General features: G+C 45.8%; 1 protein-coding gene across 1 annotated transcript; it reads left to right on the top strand.

Moving 5' to 3' along the window:
* Nucleotides 1-736: 736 nt before the first annotated feature.
* On the top strand, nucleotides 737-20,304 carry prpf8 (pre-mRNA processing factor 8). Its single transcript, XM_010867997.4, has 43 exons — nucleotides 737-914; nucleotides 1,494-1,614; nucleotides 1,756-1,924; nucleotides 2,581-2,745; nucleotides 2,879-3,097; nucleotides 3,308-3,520; nucleotides 3,722-3,847; nucleotides 3,990-4,095; nucleotides 4,472-4,662; nucleotides 4,926-5,045; nucleotides 5,180-5,369; nucleotides 5,546-5,665; nucleotides 5,805-5,939; nucleotides 6,096-6,225; nucleotides 6,460-6,656; nucleotides 6,966-7,172; nucleotides 7,537-7,700; nucleotides 8,046-8,172; nucleotides 8,389-8,581; nucleotides 8,793-8,980; nucleotides 9,166-9,404; nucleotides 9,596-9,742; nucleotides 10,381-10,591; nucleotides 10,897-11,013; nucleotides 11,112-11,359; nucleotides 11,575-11,754; nucleotides 12,356-12,491; nucleotides 12,634-12,803; nucleotides 13,010-13,139; nucleotides 13,248-13,394; nucleotides 13,567-13,727; nucleotides 13,933-14,124; nucleotides 14,360-14,597; nucleotides 14,759-14,887; nucleotides 15,019-15,132; nucleotides 15,323-15,496; nucleotides 15,777-15,970; nucleotides 16,171-16,410; nucleotides 17,761-17,902; nucleotides 18,183-18,323; nucleotides 18,510-18,649; nucleotides 19,004-19,206; nucleotides 19,608-20,304. The coding sequence occupies exons 2-43, from the start codon at nucleotides 1,506-1,508 to the stop codon at nucleotides 19,760-19,762; spliced, it is 7,017 nt and encodes a 2,338-aa protein (XP_010866299.1). The 5' UTR covers nucleotides 737-914; nucleotides 1,494-1,505; the 3' UTR covers nucleotides 19,763-20,304.
* The last annotated feature ends 566 nt before the right edge of the window (nucleotides 20,305-20,870 follow it).

Genomic DNA, 20,870 nt, shown 5'->3' on the forward strand with positions numbered 1-20,870 from the left:
AGCGTGTGTTTAGGAGAGCAAGATTAGTAATGCGAAATGTAGCAGCAGAGTTGTAGATTGTGGTAGGTTGAACAACATATGTTGTTAATATGTGCATTATATATAAATAGAATCATTGCCACACCTCAATTAACCATTATATTCCAATGGCAAAAAATACTGGAATGCATCTTTAAGACACTGGCACAGTATGGCACAATTAAAAACTTGGGACAGGTCGTTTTACTTGTCAATCTGATTTGCCAAACCCTGGACTGATCTGACACAATGCATTACCTGAAACATCCTAATGTAGCACCTATGGGTTTGTAATCTTTAACATGGCCTGTTTGCCACAATAGGCATTAAACCTCCTCTATTGATGCAAACTTCTGACAGCGGTGGCTGAAACTTGAACCGACTTGAACCCTTGAACCTTGAATGTTTTCCATAGACAGCAAAGATCGTTACAGAGCGAGACAGACTTTAGCCAGTGAGATGTCTCTCTCCTCTCTCTAGCGTACTCTTTGGGGCGGGGATCAAAATCATTGACTTAAGAATCATTGGTCGTTCCTACTGGTTCTTACCGGTTCTTATTCGGCGATCTTCATTCGTGACCTTTGTAGCTCAAACATCCTGTTCAAGTAATATAACTTCCGGTTTTCATCCGGGAACTTCGCATCTTACGTTTGCGCATATTCTTGCGTAAGCCCATTGAATGATATCATCTAACAACGTACGAGGGGTTCATGAATTCAAGGGAAGTGCGCGCAACGTGAGTTGTCGTTTGGACTGCGTGCTCCCTTGGACAGGAAGGAAAATTAACACAATAGTGAAAAGCGGGGAAAAGTTATTTGGGTTTTTACTAAGAAATGTTGTGGTAATCGCGTGAAAACCCAGGCAAATTCCAATATAAAGCAGTTGCCGTGGACGAGGTATGTTTTGCTAGCCTTTGTGTGCTTCTAGTCGGTAATCTGGTAGTACTAGCTAGCTGTAGCTATTTTGCTAGTTACTTAACGCATTTCTTCTGGGCCTACGTAGGCCAACGTTGTTGCCCTGCTAAGAACAATCACTGTTTGACTATCTAACTCAAATATCTTAAGTCTGTTTTATTAGTATGTTGGTGAACTTGTTTATCCTCTTGCGAATGTGCTAGTTTGTTTTCTAGATAACGTTGCTGTTCCTACAAAGCGTTTGCACATTGCCGGCTAACTCTAGTTAGCAGCTTTCCAGACTTTACACGGACCCATTTCATCCAACGTTAGCTAGCGTGCCTTTCTCCATGCTGGAAAACTCTAAAATGTTGTATCTAACAGAATTATATACCGCATTTAATTCTAAGTATCAGCCGTTATTAACTTAATTGTACCTTACAACGCGTTGGTAAATCGAAAAATTTCAGGGATGAACTTGGTTGGAACACAAGCAGTTATTTAACATTACTTGACACGAATTTACTATCTTATTCGCTGCAAGACAATTATACGTGATATACTTATTTTTTTCTCTTCTAGTTGTGAGCCGTCATGGCCGCTGCCTTCCCTTATAGAGGGGTACCTGGAGGAATGCCCCCAGGTATCCCCCCACCTGCCCAGGTCCCAGACTACATGTCTGAGGAAAAACTACAAGAGAAAGGTGGGTTCAGATCTCATGTAACTGCAGTTAGTAGTACCTGCACTGGCCGGATGTATTGTTGATAACCTGTAGAATGTTACCATTCTACAGGGGACCAGCTACATGAGAGCCTAATTTCATGGTATTTTTCTTTGACTATAGCCAGAAAATGGCAGCAGTTGCAGGCAAAGCGCTACTCTGAAAAAAGGAAGTTCGGATTTGTGGATGCTCAGAAGGAGGACATGCCGCCTGAACATGTTCGTAAAATCATCAGGGACCATGGTGACATGACCAACAGGAAGTTCCGTCACGACAAGAGGGTCTACCTGGGGTAAGATCTTATCCCCAAATCATACCTTCACCTCTACCCGTTTGTATGATTTGTGGATGAAAAACCTCTCCTCTAGGACACAATTATGCATTTCATGTTCCACTTCTAAGCAATAAAATTACTGCCCTCATGCGCCACCATTTTAACTTTATTTACAAACCTACAGCATTTAAACCAGCCAAGGACCTTATACAAACAGGCTTTTAGATGGACTTGCAAGGAAAAACATGGTATGTTATTGGAATCCTGCAATCCTATGCCTGGTTAAAAAAGGCTTTGGATTGTAATAACTTAGATTATAATCAAAATGTAGGTAATATTAATTTTGTATTTCAACGAGTAACTCCCCTCTGGTTTTATGAAATATACATACACACACACATCAACCGTTACAAAGGTTAATATTCTTTGTATATCAGGTTGCAATTAGAACATATTTAGGAGTTTCAGCACCAAGAAATACTGAGCTCCGAAAATGACAATTGTGTGCCTAGTCTGTGTATTCTACATAGTCTAAAACAAAATTGTAATCTACAGTGAAGAATTAATATTTTGTTCACGCTTCTCAACCTCTTTTGCCCACCCACCACAACCATGCTGCTTCCTCGTTGTTTCACTTCCATTCCCATCTCACCTGTATGCTATCTTTCATTTAGAGCTCTGAAGTACATGCCCCATGCTGTGCTGAAACTGTTGGAGAACATGCCCATGCCCTGGGAACAGATCAGAGATGTGCCTGTCCTCTACCACATCACTGGAGCAATCTCCTTCGTCAATGAAATCCCCTGGGTCATAGAGCCTGTCTATATTGCCCAGTGGGGGTAAGACCTGCTAATATGTTGTTAATGCATGTTTTCATTCCTGTTTAAAGTGAAGGAACAAGTATAATCCGTTTTTTTTTATTGGACTGTTAGCCAGATTGTGTTTTAATTGGAATGTCACCCCTGTTCATAGTGCTATGTGGATCATGATGCGTCGCGAGAAGAGGGACCGTCGGCACTTCAAGCGAATGCGTTTCCCCCCCTTCGATGACGAGGAGCCGCCGCTGGACTATGCTGATAACATCCTTGACGTGGAGCCGCTGGAGGCCATTCAGATGGAGCTGGACCCAGATGAGGACTCCTCTGTTGTGGACTGGCTCTACGAGCACCAGCCCCTAAAGGATACTACCAAGTGAGTGACCTCTGGGCTGACTTGATGCGGACGGAACAAAGGCTCACAGTTTTGCTGTAATTCTGACTGAGGTTAAACTTTGCCCGATGCTCATCGGGACATTTCTGTACACCGTATCACAGGAGTTTCACCATAATCTCTCCGAACCCGGTGTTGTCATCCACCTTCTTGACCTTGTGTAAAGCTGCCTTCTTTACCTTCTAACTCTAGATATGTGAATGGGACCACGTACCGACGCTGGCAGTTCACCCTGCCGATGATGTCCACCCTGTACCGCCTGGCCAACCAGCTTCTGACAGACCTGGTGGACTGCAACTACTTCTACCTGTTTGACCTCAAGGCCTTCTTCACCTCCAAGGCCCTCAACATGGCCATCCCTGGGGGACCCAAGTTTGAACCTCTTGTCAGGGACATCAATCTCCAGTAAGAGTCTTAGATATTGGTGCAGTTTCATTCACATAGTGGGTACTCTTTTGCTGTCTAACTTGTAATCTCTTTTAAAACACTTAATTTGGTTATGTGGCATCTTGGTGGGGCTTTGGAATATTACATTGTTGGAGAAACTGTTCCTTCTCTCTCCCCACTCTCTACTCTTTCTCACAATTCTCTTATTCCTTATCGTAGGGATGAAGACTGGAACGAGTTTAACGACATCAACAAGATCATCATCAGACAGCCCATCAGGACTGAGTACAAGATTGCCTTCCCGTATCTGTACAACAACCTGCCGCACCACGTTCACCTCACCTGGTGAGAAACATGCCCTCTGTTCAACCGTCTGTTCGTCTCATGCAGACCCCAGAACAACCTTCGAACACTCCAGAAATGGACACCTTCCTTTGCCACACGTGTTCAGGTTGATGCGCTTACCAATGCCAACATGTTTCTGCAGGTACCACACGCCCAACGTGGTGTTCATCAAGACTGAGGATCCAGACCTTCCAGCCTTCTACTTTGACCCCCTGATCAATCCCATTTCCCACAGACACTCTGTTAAGGTACGCGCCTTTTCTGTGTATGAGAGGCAACTTCTGGAGCGTAGAGTGGCAACTAGGAAGTGTCAGGTCTTGTCATCGTCTGGTGTTATTATAATAGTAAAAGTAATGACAATTGACAACACTTAAAATGGCAAGACCTTTGTCTTGGACAACCTTACTACAGTGTTATCTATCTGGCCTGTAGTCCTCCATCCCTTTCCTTGGTGTTGCAATCGAACGAACAGGGAAATCGAATGGTGGGTTACTACCTGTGCTGCGCTCTGTGCATCAGCATTCAAACACTTATTTTAAGATTGGGCTGCTGTAGAAAGTGTAAGATTTAGTTCTTCTAGTTTCTTTCCCCTCAAGTTTTCTTCCCAACCTCTTTCACACACAGAGTCAGGAGCCACTGCCCGAGGATGACGAGGAGTTTGAGCTGCCAGAGTACGTGGAGCCCTTCCTGAAGGACACGCCCCTCTACACAGACAACACAGCCAATGGGATTGCTCTGCTCTGGGCGCCACGTCCCTTCAACTTACGTTCTGGGAGGACCAGGCGGGCCATCGACATCCCACTCATCAAGAACTGGTGAGGAAATACTGGAATAACGTTGTTTGGTAAAGTGTGTGTAGTGCTGGAATTTATATTGTCAAATGTATTTCCTCTATTTGAGTTGGTTTGTAGTTAAATTAAAACTAACAAATGGTATTATGTGAATACATAGACCAGTGTCGATTTAAAGGTGACTTGTGAACTCTTATCTCTGCTGGATCAAAAACTCAGTCAAAAAGGCCTATTTCTACTGAATTTAAATGTAACTAGTGTCTCTGCCGGACTGTCTCCCCTGCCAGGTACCGTGAACACTGCCCGGCCGGCCAGCCAGTGAAGGTCCGTGTGTCCTACCAGAAACTGCTCAAGTACTACGTTCTGAACGCTCTCAAACACAGACCACCCAAGGCTCAGAAGAAGAGGTAAGCGTCTACAGGACACTTGCTTTTGTTTCTGCCTGTTGGACACGCACACCTGCGGCTCTGCTTTCAACATCATACGTGCACCTGACGGCGCGCACCTGACCTGACTAGTCTCCGCTGTACTTGTCTTGCAGGTACTTGTTCCGTTCCTTCAAAGCCACCAAGTTCTTCCAGTCCACTAAGCTGGACTGGGTGGAGGTAGGCCTGCAGGTGTGCAGGCAGGGCTACAACATGCTCAACCTGCTCATCCACCGCAAGAACCTCAACTACCTGCATCTGGATTACAACTTCAACCTGAAGCCAGTCAAGACCCTCACCACCAAAGTAAGTGCTCAATATCTGGAGGCGTGGTTGGGCGCGTTGGAGCGCTGCAGATGGAAGTGATGTAGAGCTCTCATGATTCCTTACTCAACGTGGGATATAAGACTGTTGGTTTCATCTATTTGCGTTCTGCAGCATTGTGACGTGCTGATGGCCCGTGTGGCATCTGTCTTTTTCAGGAACGTAAGAAGTCCAGGTTCGGAAATGCCTTCCATCTGTGTAGAGAGGTGCTGCGTCTCAGCAAGCTGGTGGTGGACAGCCATGTACAGTACAGACTGGGCAATGTGGACGCTTTTCAGGTCAGTAACACACATCTTTGCTCCTTTACCTCATTACTTTGAATTAGCATGATTTTGAATTCACAGTGGAATCTAGCTTTTAGTAAATGAGTGAAGCGCCTTGCGTGTCGTTCATCACTGTGTCCTGTGTGGTTTGTAGTTGTCAGACGGGCTGCAGTACATCTTTGCCCACGTGGGCCAGCTGACTGGCATGTACCGCTACAAGTACAAGCTAATGAGACAGATCCGCATGTGCAAGGACCTCAAGCACCTGATCTACTATCGCTTCAACACTGTGAGTAGTACACACACACATAAGTGTGCATTAGGGTCTCCATGCCGAGACATCTCTTACGCTTCCTTGGGCAAGTAATGCATGTAAATGACATTTTGAAATACATTTTATTGCTTTATTTAGTAAAGGGGGGGGACATTTCCGCTCATGTTTCAGGGTCCGGTGGGTAAGGGTCCGGGCTGTGGGTTCTGGGCCCCAGGGTGGAGAGTGTGGCTGTTCTTCATGAGGGGCATCACCCCCCTGCTGGAGAGATGGCTTGGAAACCTTCTGGCCAGGCAGTTTGAAGGTAAGGCTGCATTACATCCTTTATCATAGGCATTTGATGGTAGAGTGTGGGAAATCCATTAAGGCGTTATGGCCTAACAGTTAACCTGCTTGCCCAGTTGCTTTTGGACTCAAAATATATTCAGATGAAAGAAATGAACCAGTGAAGAATTTGCATTTGGTAACATTGCAATAGCTTTTTGTATGGGTTAGTGTGTGTTCCCGGTAAACCAACCGTGAATCTCCTCTTCAACAGGTCGTCACTCCAAGGGCGTGGCAAAGACTGTGACGAAGCAGCGTGTGGAATCACACTTCGACCTGGAGTTGCGTGCGGCGGTGATGCACGACATCCTGGACATGATGCCGGAGGGAATCAAGCAGAACAAGGCCAGAACCATCCTGCAGCACCTCTCGGAGTCCTGGCGCTGCTGGAAGGCGAACATCCCCTGGAAGGTGGGGTGACTTGTCGTGTGTTGTTTTAAAACTGTTTGTAATCATGCACACTGAACCGGAACACCGGCAGGACTATCTTGTAGTGTCTGGTGTTCTATGAAGGAACGGTAACAGAAGGCTTGTATAGAGGAGGCAGAAGTAAGGTTGGGGTCCGGTGTGGGTCAGTTGGTTGGGCGTTGTTTCCAACATGTATGTTGAGCATGTATTTAGTCACCGTTGGTAGGATATTGCTCTAGATAGCAGCATCTACCAAGTTACTGACGTCAAACATACACATCTGTTCAGTACCAACATTGTTTTACCCTACAGGTCCCTGGCCTGCCCACTCCAATCGAGAACATGATCCTACGCTACGTGAAGGCCAAAGCCGATTGGTGGACCAACACGGCTCACTACAACCGCGAGCGAATCAGGCGAGGCGCCACTGTGGACAAGACTGTGTGCAAGAAGAACCTGGGCCGGCTGACCCGTCTGTACCTGAAGGCTGAGCAGGAGAGACAGCACAACTACCTGAAGGTAAAACCGCACCTGGCGTGGTCAGCGTTCATGGGAGCCGTTGGCCCTTTGTAATTGCATAGCTGTTGCAACTGTAGAGGTGGAACGTAAACGTTTGCTCTCTGGTGCACCTACCTTCTCTGCCGTGAGGAGTGTGGACAGTTCAGCTATGCTACAGCAGACAGAGTTAACAGGGCCACCAGCCTTTCAAGGTCAGGCTGAGTCGGTAGTATAATACTCTGACACACATTATTGGGCGTATTAGTCACAAGAAAATGCCATTCAGGTCTTTCTCTATGGATGTATTTTTTATATTTTGATTGTCCTTAAAATGGGTTATATCAAGCGATAACCTGGTGCTCTGGTCTGTCTCTCCCCTATCCAGGACGGTCCTTACATCACAGCTGAGGAGGCCGTGGCCATCTACACCACCACGGTCCACTGGCTGGAGAGCAGGCGCTTCTCCCCCATCCCCTTCCCCCCGCTGTCCTACAAACATGACACCAAGCTGCTCATCTTGGCGCTGGAGAGACTCAAGGAGGCCTACAGGTAACACATGAAGTCCCGGGAAACTCAGGTGGATATTGGCGGGTGCAGCTCACGTTGTGTTTTTGTTATTCTTGCTGTTAAATGTTGCGGGATACAAATTATATGGCCCCTTTATATTGATTGACGTTTTTGTGGAGTTAAATTATTAATTTTGTTTCTGCGTCTACTGAACATATGGGTGTTACGTTTCTGTTGGGTCCAAGTATGTTTGGGACCCCCAGGCTCTGTTGGTAGTGGTTGATCCCTGGTTGCAATGACGCCACTGGCACTGTCTTCAACACTGGCTTACTTCTTCAGAGTATATTGTTATTGGAGCATTCAATGATTTGACTGTGTTTCTTCTAGTGTGAAGTCCAGGCTGAACCAGTCCCAGAGAGAGGAGTTGGGCCTGATTGAGCAGGCCTATGACAACCCTCATGAGGCTTTGTCCAGAATTAAGCGTCACCTGCTCACTCAGAGAGCATTCAAAGAGGTTAGTCCCAGGACAAACTGGGCCTTTTGTCTCTTGATACCTAAATTACTCTGAAAATATTAGTTGTCTTATATATTGCACCCCTTGATGATGTAAACTTTTTAGTACGTCAAAGCTGAATGTAACAGGACCCTGAATCTGTTATTTGGACTTACCACTCCTCCATTATCTTCTGAAGTTTTCAGTCCGTCATGTTTATCGACTCGGTCTCTCTAGGTGGGCATTGAGTTCATGGACCTGTACAGCCATCTTGTGCCGGTGTATGACGTGGAGCCACTGGAGAAGATCACAGATGCCTACCTGGACCAGTACCTCTGGTATGAGGCTGACAAACGCCGTCTGTTCCCGCCATGGATCAAACCGGCCGACACAGAACCACCTCCACTCCTCGTCTACAAGTGGTGCCAAGGTGAGTGCTGACTGGGGTTTTTAAATCCCAAAAGGCTCTGTCTTAGTTATTGTAATTATGTGCTCTGTTTGTATTCACAAATGCTTTGCTTCAATACTGTCAGTGGCTATTGTATGATCTCAGCTAAATCTGATATAAAACTCCAAGCATGACGGCATAATGTGCCAATAATGTTAATTTTTCTGGGTTCATCCTTTGTTTTTGTTCTTAGGCATCAACAACCTGCAGGATGTGTGGGAGACAATGGAGGGAGAGTGCAACGTAATGCTGGAGTCTCGCTATGAGAAGATGTATGAGAAGATTGATCTGACGCTGCTTAACAGGCTGCTGCGTCTCATTGTGGATCACAACATTGCTGACTACATGACCGCCAAGAACAACGTGGTCATCAACTACAAGGTGAGACCACCTGGCTCTCTACAAGGGTTTTTTTGTGCTGAGTTTAGATCTATTGGTTTTCATTTCAGTCAATTCAGGAAGTGTACAGGCCACTGTACTATTGAATAGTAACTGTCTTATTCTTCACTCGTGCGGCCTCTCCTTTCATTATAAATAGACTTAACACGATGCCTCCTCCTTTCCAGGACATGAACCACACCAACTCGTACGGTATCATCCGCGGCCTGCAGTTTGCCTCGTTCATCGTGCAGTACTACGGCCTGGTCATGGACCTGTTGGTGCTGGGTCTCCACAGGGCCAGCGAGATGGCCGGGCCCCCTCAGATGCCCAACGACTTCCTGTCCTTCCAGGACACAGCCACGGAGAGTGCCCACCCCATCCGTCTCTACTGCAGATACATCGACCGGATACACATCTTCTTCAGGTACAGTTGTTGCGGCGGTACTCTGCCGTGCTAAGGCCTCCTACAGCCTGGGTTCAGGCCTCAACTGCCATTTGTTAGTGTGTAGCAGAAGATACACGCCCCATGTACTGGTCCATGTGTATTAGTTGGATTGCATCTGTAGAAGCTTGGTGATTTGGCGTTCATGTATTTTATAAATTTTTTTCTCCCAGGTTCTCGGCTGATGAGGCCAGGGACCTGATCCAGAGGTACCTGACTGAACACCCTGACCCCAACAATGAGAACATTGTGGGTTACAACAACAAGAAGTGCTGGCCCAGAGATGCCAGGATGAGACTGATGAAGCACGATGTTAACCTGTGAGTCCCATTCCGCACAGTTTGGATGTTAGAAACAGTAGTAGAATAGGCGAAAGAAGGTTGCAATACTTGAGATTTATCCAGTTGCGGAAGCCTCTCAAAAACGTGTGCCGCTGGAAAATTCCCGGTGTTATGTGTGGAAACTTGAATCCAAAGCATGGATTTCTGTCAGAACTTATCTTTAGAGTGCCTTAAGGGCAAGGAAACTTATTTTTCTTTGACTCTTGTTTCATGGACAGTTTGGGCTCATGTCAACCCTCCAGTGCCCTGTAGTTCTGCCAACAACATAATCACAGACTGAATCTTTATTGAATGCAAAGAGAAGGTTTTATGTTGATTTGGTCAAATTCAGGGGGGAAAGGTTTTGATCAATTCTGATTTGGGAAAATGTAGTGAATCTTGTGCATCTCTTCCTAGTGGGAACATTTTCCCATATGAGAAGTGCCCATATTCTAATTTCCTGCTTGGTGAATGTTGGGATTTTCTTTATTACATATTCGTTTGCAGCTGATGTCATTGTCCGTTTGCTCTGCTGTATCACCCACCACCTGAACTATTATTGGTCCAGTGTGATAAAAGGGACGGTGACTTAAAAATCTTGTGAAATAATAGTTGTCTCTTCCTCTCTCACTGCCCAGGGGTCGTGCTGTGTTCTGGGACATTAAGAACCGTCTGCCTCGCTCAGTGACCACAGTCCAGTGGGAGAACAGCTTTGTGTCGGTCTACAGTAAAGACAACCCTAATCTGCTCTTCAACATGTGCGGCTTTGAATGTCGCATCCTGCCCAAGTGTCGCACCAGCTACGAGGAGTTCACTCACAAAGATGGAGTGTGGAACCTGCAGAACGAGGTAAGGACCGAGGGATGAAGTGGGCTGCAGGGGAGGGGTCTGGGAAATGGGGACGTTACGAAGTTAAGCCTGCTTCTATGCACACCAACTCCCCCTGTCCTGCCGGTCCGTGGTGATTCAGGGGGACGGTGATGTGCTACACCGACATGGCAGCTGCCACCAGATACAGTCAGACCATTATGGCCGTGGCTGACTGGAACTGATACGCTGCTACACTGTTCCTGTTGCACTGGGTCGGCGGGTGCTTCGACCCGTCTGTCCTCGTGGCTGTGTGATAAAGGAGCCTGTTTGTTGTGTCCGTGAAGGTGACCAAGGAGCGCACCGCCCAGTGTTTCCTGCGCGTGGATGACGAGTCCATGCAGCGCTTCCACAACCGAGTCCGACAGATCCTCATGGCCTCCGGATCCACCACTTTCACCAAGGTCAGCGACACCTCCGAACCGCGCTCGAGATGCGCGCTGTCTAAAGCAAATGTGTCTGGAGATCGGGGCGCAGCGCTAATGTCCGCGTCTCCCCTCAGATCGTGAACAAGTGGAACACTGCCCTGATCGGTCTGATGACCTACTTCAGGGAGGCGGTGGTGAACACCCAGGAACTCTTGGACCTGCTGGTTAAGTGTGAGAACAAGATCCAGACCCGCATCAAGATCGGCCTGAACTCCAAGATGCCCAGTCGTTTCCCCCCCGTGGTCTTCTACACCCCCAAGGAGCTGGGTGGGCTGGGCATGCTGTCCATGGGTCATGTCCTCATCCCTCAGTCAGATCTTAGGTAAGACAGCCCCAGGGTCACATTTTGTGGACATCCCTCTTTACCACATGCCATGTCTTATTGAAATGCAGACATGTATATGGCTGTCTTGATATCAGTTAAGCTTACCTAACTGTACAGGTTTATTCTCCCCCTGAAAAAATCCAAAAGATAATGGTCAGGTATCGTGAGGATATTTGTTCCTCCTGTCTTAATATTGTCGTCTTCTCTCTCAGGTGGTCGAAGCAGACTGATGTGGGGATCACCCATTTCCGCTCAGGCATGAGCCACGAGGAGGACCAGTTGATTCCTAACCTGTATCGCTACATCCAGCCCTGGGAGAGTGAGTTCATAGACTCTCAGAGAGTCTGGGCAGAGTACGCCCTGAAGAGGCAGGAGGCGATCGCACAGAACAGGTACTGAACACTTGGTTTACAGGCAAGACCGTTGTCGTGTCTGGGCTTAAACGTCAGTCTGCATGGTGGCCGGCACAGTAGCTGTAGCTCTGTTTTAGTTTTTTAGACAACACTTGTGTTGGTAAGGCTGACGTAACTTCAGACCACTGATCAATTGTTGGTAGGAAAATGGTTGCATGCACAGAGTAGCGGTATTGAAATAGAAACAATTTGACTCTTTTTGATATTGCACTGCTGGCTCGGGTCTTATCATAGAGTTGCACTAAGTTATGTATGTCTGTTTGTTGCTACTACTTGTTTGTTAATTTATTAGTGCCAGGAAATGTTCAATATAATTTGTCACCAACTGGAAATATGGGTTTTATGAGCTAGCAGTCAAATAACATGTCCCAGACAACAGAGCAGCTAAATGGCTTAGTGCCCTGCCACAGCATGCCAGGTATCTTGTATGCTTATTTTAATGTTGTTATGCGTTCATTTATTTCGAATTAGGACTACTATTTCAGGCTGCCTTCACTACATATGTTTAACCAGGTGGCCCTATGATTCAAGGAGTCTAGTACTAGGTTCATTGATAGCCGTCTTGTTTTGTCTCTGTTAGACGTCTGACCCTGGAGGACTTGGAGGACTCCTGGGACCGAGGTATCCCCCGTATCAACACCCTGTTCCAGAAGGACCGACACACCTTGGCCTATGACAAGGGCTGGAGGGTCCGGACTGACTTCAAACAGTACCAGGTAACACCAGGGTGCAGTACCTCTCGAGTGATTGGTCCTTTGTGGAATTATCTTTTACACATGAATCTCTTGCACATCAGGAAGGGTATTGTTGTTCTCGCTTGTGAAGCAGGCCGTTGACTCTTTTCTGATTCTCCTGTAGGTTCTGAAGCAGAATCCGTTCTGGTGGACCCACCAGCGTCACGACGGGAAGTTGTGGAACCTGAACAACTACAGGACAGACATGATTCAGGCCCTGGGAGGGGTGGAGGGCATCCTGGAACACACACTCTTCAAAGGAACATACTTTCCCACTTGGGAGGGTCTCTTCTGGTCTGTAATTTAGACTTAATTACTACACATTGTTATTGTTAAAGAAATTAACTGTCCGTTCCTTTTCGAGTGCACATAAAATAAATGCAAAGTTCTTTGTAGTAATCATGTTCAAAGAATTTTTTTTGTAGAACATCGGTAATTGAGTTGAGATGTGCAGTTAGACCTGACTAACCGCTGGGCTTATTACCACAACCTCACCACAGGGAGAAGGCCAGTGGATTTGAGGAGTCCATGAAGTGGAAGAAGCTGACCAACGCCCAGAGATCAGGTCTAAACCAGATTCCCAACCGTCGCTTCACCCTTTGGTGGTCGCCGACCATCAACCGGGCCAATGTGAGTGCTCACACAGACGTGCACGTCCACTACCTGTGACGTATTTCCCAGTTTGGCTGTGTAGTTTGGACTCTTGACGCTCATAATCACACTGTCTGTTTTCTACAGGTGTACGTTGGTTTCCAGGTGCAGCTGGATCTGACTGGGATATTCATGCACGGAAAGATCCCCACGCTGAAGATCTCCCTGATTCAGATCTTCAGAGCTCACTTGTGGCAGAAGATCCACGAGAGTGTTGTTATGGATCTCTGTCAGGTAAATGACTAAGTGCTTGTATCTCCATGTTATGTTGCCCAGATCCCTGAGTCGTGATTTGGTGTGTATCTGTTTGTGCTTCCTGGTAGACTTTTGCGGAAACCAAGTAGGGTTCACTGCATTTTATTCAGGACATTCTAAACCTATGTTTTCTTCATCTGTGTGTATGTAGGTGTTTGATCAGGAGCTGGATGCCCTGGAGATAGAGACTGTACAGAAGGAGACCATTCACCCCAGAAAGTCCTACAAGATGAACTCCTCTTGTGCGGACATACTACTGTTCGCCTCCTACAAGTGGAACGTTTCACGCCCCTCCCTGCTCGCGGACTCCAAGTACGGCACTGCAGACTCTTTCAGTTTGTTCCAAGCTTGCATGGTGTCTTTTGTTAGTTTTGTTTTAAATTATGTTCTGGATACACATCTTAATTTGCCATCTTGTTATGAAAGTGGATTCAGTTTTGACCAGAAACTAAATTATCCTTTACATTCTAAAGCCCTCTGTCGGTCTTGACCTTTGACCCCTCCCTCCTTCCATCAGGGATGTGATGGACAGCACCACCACCCAGAAGTACTGGATTGACATCCAGCTCCGCTGGGGGGACTATGACTCTCATGACATAGAACGCTATGCGCGAGCCAAGTTCCTGGATTACACAACTGACAACATGAGCATCTACCCCTCTCCCACTGGGGTGCTCATCGCCATCGACCTGGCCTACAATCTCCACAGGTTAGCATACTCTGGCGTGTCCACATGAGGACTGGTTAGCATTGCGGTAGTGTTGTATGTTCAACAACTGCTGTATGTACTTTTATGCACACGCACGTGCACCACATGTAAACGCTTGGCTTGCTGTACTCACTGAGGCTAGGTGTGTGTTTACCGAAACCTTTACATAAGACTTGATTAACGTCTGTGAAATGACAGGAACTCACCACCCTCTTTTTCTCCCCTATCCCTCCAGTGGGTACGGCAACTGGTTCCCGGGAGGCAAGCCCCTGATCCAGCAGGCCATGGCTAAGATCATGAAGGCCAACCCTGCTCTGTACGTCCTGAGGGAGCGTATCCGGAAGGGTCTTCAGCTCTACTCCTCCGAGCCCACTGAGCCTTACCTGTCTTCCCAGAACTATGGAGAGCTCTTCTCCAATCAGATCATCTGGTTTGTCGACGACACCAACGTGTACCGTGTCACCATTCACAAGGTGAGCCAGGAACATAGGACGTTTAGAGAACCTAACCTCTAAGGATTCTTATGAAATGGGTTGGATTCTGTCAGGCACAACAATATACCTCTACAGCTTCCTTTGGTAAAGTAAAAGAAATTGTTTATGGAACTCATTTTACGTAAATACTCTCTCCATAGACATTTGAGGGTAACTTGACCACCAAGCCCATCAATGGAGCCATCTTCATCTTCAACCCCAGGACAGGCCAGCTCTTCCTCAAGATCATCCACACCTCTGTGTGGGCCGGACAGAAACGTCTGGGCCAGGTACACTTTCACTGAGAAAAGTACCTCACACACTTAAACAATGCACAGTGCGGTCAGACTCTTGAAAGGAGAAAAAACGACTTGAATTATTAGTTTAATGTCCTCACCTGTCTTCCTTCCTCTCTCATTAGCTGGCTAAGTGGAAGACTGCTGAGGAGGTGGCAGCTCTGATTCGTTCTCTTCCTGTGGAGGAGCAGCCCAAACAGATTATTGTCACCCGGAAGGGCATGCTGGACCCCCTGGAGGTAACACCCCATTCCTCAATTGTGTCTGTCTGGTCACATTTCACATCGTTCCAGATTTAAGGACATTATCTCAGTTAAACTTGACGTGGATGGTAAAAACAAAATTTTGCAATGATTACTTATAAATGTTATCCTATTGAGATGAGTCACTGTCTTTACCAACAAAATGTCTCCGTCTTCCTACTTACAGGTCCACTTGCTGGACTTCCCCAACATCGTGATCAAGGGCTCTGAGCTACAGCTGCCCTTCCAGGCCTGTCTGAAGGTGGAGAAGTTTGGAGACTTGATTCTGAAGGCGACCGAGCCTCAGATGGTCCTCTTCAACCTCTACGATGACTGGCTGAAGACCATTTCCTCCTACACTGTGAGTTCACTTCCTGCTCTTTTTACTAAAGGCTAAGCTGGATGGTAGTATCTCTCCCACAACATGAGGAGCAGTTCACATTTGATTTCTAGGGGATAGGGGTTGATGTTAAAAAACATCTTAGTTTAGATTTAATGCCATACTTTAGTACAGCGTTATTGTCTAGACCATCTCGCTCTAAAAACTGTTAGAGTCCAAAACAACTGGTCACCACTTTCTTAGGTGGAGCCTTTACCTCCTGTCTAACCAATGTTTGTTTGCCTCCATTTCGGGTCTGTAGGCCTTCTCCCGTCTCATCCTGATCCTGAGGGCCCTCCATGTGAACAATGACCGTGCCAAGGTGATCCTGAAGCCTGATAAAACCACCATCACAGAGCCTCATCACATCTGGCCCACGCTGACCGATGAGGAGTGGATCAAGGTGGAGGTGCAGCTCAAAGACCTCATCCTGGCTGACTATGGAAAGAAGAATAAGTGAGTGGCTGTGGTGGCTGAGTTTAACAGAAATGTAACATTATTTCTGAACGCAAAATATCTAGCAATGTCGGTAAGCTTACGCAAAGATGACTGTTTGTGGAATCCTGTAGCATATTAGGTTGACGCTGCAAGAATGAAAGCATGCATTTTGTTCCCGAATGTTCCAACCTCTGATCTTTACCCTTTGTCCTTTCCAGCGTGAACGTAGCATCTCTGACCCAGTCTGAGATCCGTGACATCATCCTGGGCATGGAGATCTCTGCTCCGTCCCAGCAGAGGCAGCAGATCGCTGAGATCGAGAAGCAGACCAAGGAGCAGTCCCAGCTCACAGCTACGCAGACACGCACAGTCAACAAGCATGGAGACGAGATCATCACATCAACAACCTCCAACTATGAAACACAGACCTTCTCCTCCAAGACAGAATGGAGAGTCAGGTATGTTGGGGCAAGAAGAGGAAATGTCTCTGACTGACTGACTACTCCTGGTTAAATAGCGTAGTGGTTAGAGAAGCGGACTTGTGAACTATAGGTTCCAAGTTCGTATCTCCTTGCAGGCGATGTTTAGTATGCATTATGAATGATTCCGTATAGACCAACTTTGCCGGCTAAAACCGGTAGTATCTACATTATGGTAAGACTGAAATAAAACGGTTTACTGGTGGATTTTCGAAGTACGCATCCGTGTATGCGTTTTGGATAGACAAACACATTTGCTTGCTTAACAACATAGTTACAATATCTTAAGCCTTAAATGAAACTGTATATGGTTATATTGCGACTGTTTCTGGCATGGAATAGTTCATCTTCAGTCTCGCTAGCAATTGCTCAATTCATATGATTATTCAGAGGAAGTTAGTAGATACTAGTAAGCCTATTTAACACAATAGTCAATGGAGTCTAGCAACTGTTGAATCTTGTAATGCCGTGGCGTAGTGGTTAACGACAGTGCCTCATGTCGAAAACCTAAGTTTGAATCTATTGAGAGCAACAACACTTATAAATTATTTCTGGTAGGTTCCACGATTCTCTCGTCTTTTCACTTGATGAAAAAGTTAGTTATCGTCACCTTTATTGATAGATATTGTATAAATGTCATTCACGAATGAAGGAAAAAAATATGTTCTTATTCCATGAAATGAAATGGCTTTGGCAGACTCTCTAGCAATTGCTCAATTCTTATGACTATTCCAGTAAGTTAGTAGATACCGGTAAAGCTTATAACCGGCTAATACGCTGTTAAAACAGCCAGTGGCAAACGCAATACATAGCCGCTATTTGTGGTAGATGTGAACTTCGTAAGAAACCTTAGTCAGTTTAACTGTATCAATGTCATTCACGAATGGCCAGTTAACTATTAAAACGGCCAGTGACAAAAGAGGATTTGTTATATACTGACACCCGGCAAAAGTACTGCTTCATGGTGTAATTGGTAACAACACAGCCTTTCACGTGGGTGACCCGGGTTCAAATCTCGAGGTGGCAACTCTTTCTTTTGTGGCCAGCTGAACTTGGCTTGCCTGTTTTTTTTTTTTTTTTTTTCTGTATTTTTAAGAGAATTTTAACTAATATCATGCAATATGATTCTGAAATATAGTTTTGCAAATGTTTGTGTGCAACCACACCTTTTGGTGCTGACGTAGGAATGAAATACAAATTGACCTTTCAGCGTTAAGTATTTACTCTGCTTCACAGGTGAATAATGGCTTTTTGTTAACCTGACCCTTGAAAGCGTTCCTGTTGTTTATATTTTCTTGTCTAAGTCTTGACATGGTTCTTCCTGTTCAGGGCCATCTCTGCTGCCAACTTGCACTTGAGGACGAACCACATCTATGTGTCATCTGATGACATCAAGGAGACCGGTTACACCTACATCCTTCCCAAGAATGTCCTCAAGAAGTTCATCTGCATCTCAGATCTGCGAGCCCAGGTTTGTGGCAGAGCCCGCTGTGTATCCTGTTTGGATCACAGTAAACCTCTCCTAGTTGACTGTTCTCTTACCCGTTGTGGTAAAATTCCAACCAGTCAAATCACACTACCTTCATCTCCTTCAACATCACTTCATCATAGCTGTTTTTGGCTTCACTGTAGTAATATTTATATTGGTATTATTTACCATAAACTGGTTACGTAGAGTAAGGCAATCATGTCTTTTGTGACCTTTCGTTATACGGGTAGGTGTGAATGTAGCTGACATCCTCTGTCTACAGATTGCAGGTTACCTGTATGGCACCAGTCCCCCTGACAACCCCCAGGTGAAGGAGATCAGGTGTATCGTCATGGTACCCCAGTGGGGAACGCATCAGACTGTCCACCTGCCCAATCAGCTGCCTGGACACGAGTACCTGAAGGTACAGACTTAGGGGAGGACACCCAGTAAAATATAAATAAAAGAAACATGTTGATGCATACAGTTTTTTTGTGAAACAGAAAATTTGCTGTAGCCTTTGAAATTAGAAGTTTTCAGTTCCTATTCAGGGTGGGACAAATGGAGCCTTTGGTTCCCCACCTCACCACCTCTCTTTACCCCCGTGCAGGAGATGGAGCCCCTGGGTTGGATACACACCCAGCCCAACGAATCTCCACAGCTGTCTCCCCAAGACGTCACCACCCACGCCAAAATCATGGCTGACAACCCGGCCTGGGACGGAGAGAAAACCATAATCATCACCTGCAGGTAGGTTGCTCTCCAGGATCGCATTGCATAGTGACCGTGTCCAATTCCACCAAATATTTTGTGATCTGGCCTTTTGGGGGTATGTGCACCAGAAAGCAGTTATTGAAGAAATGTAATGCCAGCAATATGTGCAGGTTTCCATGTTGCCTCTAATATTAATCTGTGTATTACATTTGTCGGTCTTGCTGTCTGCAAAACTCAAAGTTTGTCCTAGGAATCACACCTGTATAATGTGATTGTAATTTCATCGATCAGTCCTTTTAAAGGAGTAAGGTCAGAGACAAAATTCTCTTGCGCCATTAACAGTTTATTTGTCACCACCAACCACTGTTTAACACTTTCGTCCATTTCCAGTTTCACTCCCGGCTCCTGCACTCTGACGGCCTACAAGCTGACCCCCAGTGGGTACGAGTGGGGCAGGCAGAACACAGACAAGGGCAACAACCCTAAGGGCTACTTGCCCTCCCACTACGAGAGGGTCCAGATGCTGCTGTCTGACCGCTTTTTGGGCTTCTTCATGGTGCCTGGGCAGGTCTCTTGGAACTACAACTTTATGGGTGAGTGCTGCCTAGAATGTGGGATTTGTTGCTTACCCAGTCTATGCAGTTTGGAGGCATGATTTCACTGACACATCAATGTATTGGTTAAACCAGCTGTTTGTTCTAGTAGTTGGCACCATTTATTTTTTTTACCCTGGAAATGTACATAGCCGGTTGGCTAGTTATGCTATCTCTAGCAATCTAACAGATTTAAGATTACATTGGCTAATTGACTGGATGCCCCTTATTAAACTAAATGCACAATTCATTTTAGAAATTGTACATTAGGTGAATTGTTTAAAAATGTGCATTCTCCTATTTAAACGCTCAACAATAATTGTTTGCCGAACAAGTTGAGTTCCAAAAACAAATTGGTCACCATTTTGTCACTAACAATACATTCTTCTCTTCTGTTTCAGGTGTTCGCCATGACCCCAACATGAAGTACGATCTGCAGCTGTCTAACCCCAAGGAGTTCTACCACGAGGTCCATCGCCCCTCTCACTTCCTCAACTTTGCCTCCCTGCAGGAGGGGGAGATCTACAATGCAGACAGAGAGGACATGTACGGTTGAGAGTGGCGTTCCGATCACAGTTCAGACCGTTACCTATACTGTAGATATCCTCCATATGCTGTCCTCCCTAGCAGTCAGATGTGTTCCCAAAGCTATGGTGGACCCAAGTGTACGAACGGGTTCTAATGACTTGATGTTGGGGAATTTGTATGTAAGCATAGGGACATTTTTTAGGACTCAATGTCACATTTTGGATATTTTTTGGAAAATGTTTTCTGATTGGTTGCTCTCTCCCTGCAAATCTCTCCAATAATGCTTCATACAGCAAGTTGAATTGTTTTTCATTTATATGGCATTCCTTTGATACATCTCTGAAAACATGTATTTGTGAGTGTGCAGTAGTTAATATAGCTGTAAGATTAATTTGACTGTCATTACATCTGGGGGTTAAGTGATGTCTTAAATAGAAACTGAACTTTAATTGATGATGGAATGGTGGTCCTGTGTTTTTTTACATTAGCAGTCTATACCCAACTTGCTATGCTGTGCATTTATTGTGTACACTAGTTTGGATTTAAATAAAGATCAACATTTTATAAATATTTGCCCTTTCTGGGTGTTTTTGTGCAGTGATTGTGCCTCATTTCCACCAACCAGATATATTTCTCTCCTTGTTTTCAACTAGAGGCCTTTAGAACTCACTGCATGTTTATATTTCTGTAGCTGACTTAATGTATTTGTTTTAAAAATGCTTCATGGACCATTATTTTAAGCCCTAGCAGCCAACCTTCATCTTATTTGGCAGTAAGGCACAATCAAATGTATTTATAAAGCCCATTTTACATCAGCAGTTGTCACAAAGTGCTTTTACAAAACACCAGTCTGAAACCCCAAGGAGCAACTACAACAGTAATCACAGTGGATAGGAAAAACTCCCTAAAAGGGGTTGAAATTTAGGAAGAAACCTAGAGGAACCAAGCTCGGAGGGTGGTGGGGGGGTGGTCAGCTGTCTGGCAGCTGGAATCGCCAGGTATCATCCTGATCTGCAACACAGCCAGGAGGACTTTGGACAGGGGCAGAAATGTGTCTTTAGGGCCTGGTACTTGGGAGGTGTGGGCCAAACCTGCATGCCCCCCTATGTTTAAATGGAGCAGGTGACGAGGTAAAT

Source organism: Esox lucius, chromosome 1 (genome assembly GCF_011004845.1).
Source record: "Esox lucius isolate fEsoLuc1 chromosome 1, fEsoLuc1.pri, whole genome shotgun sequence".
Lineage (NCBI taxonomy): Eukaryota > Metazoa > Chordata > Actinopteri > Esociformes > Esocidae > Esox > Esox lucius.

What these genes read in the sequence shown, in the direction of transcription:
- prpf8 (XM_010867997.4), top strand. Translation starts at nt 1,506, where the DNA reads ATGGCCGCTGCCTTCCCTTATAGAGGGGTACCTGGAGGAATGCCCCCA. An exon ending in GTCTATATTGCCCAGTGGGG is followed by an intron (nt 2,746 to 2,878) that starts GTAAGACCTGCT and finishes CCCTGTTCATAG; the next exon opens with TGCTATGTGGATCATGATGC. An exon ending in CCCCTAAAGGATACTACCAA is followed by an intron (nt 3,098 to 3,307) that starts GTGAGTGACCTC and finishes TTCTAACTCTAG; the next exon opens with ATATGTGAATGGGACCACGT.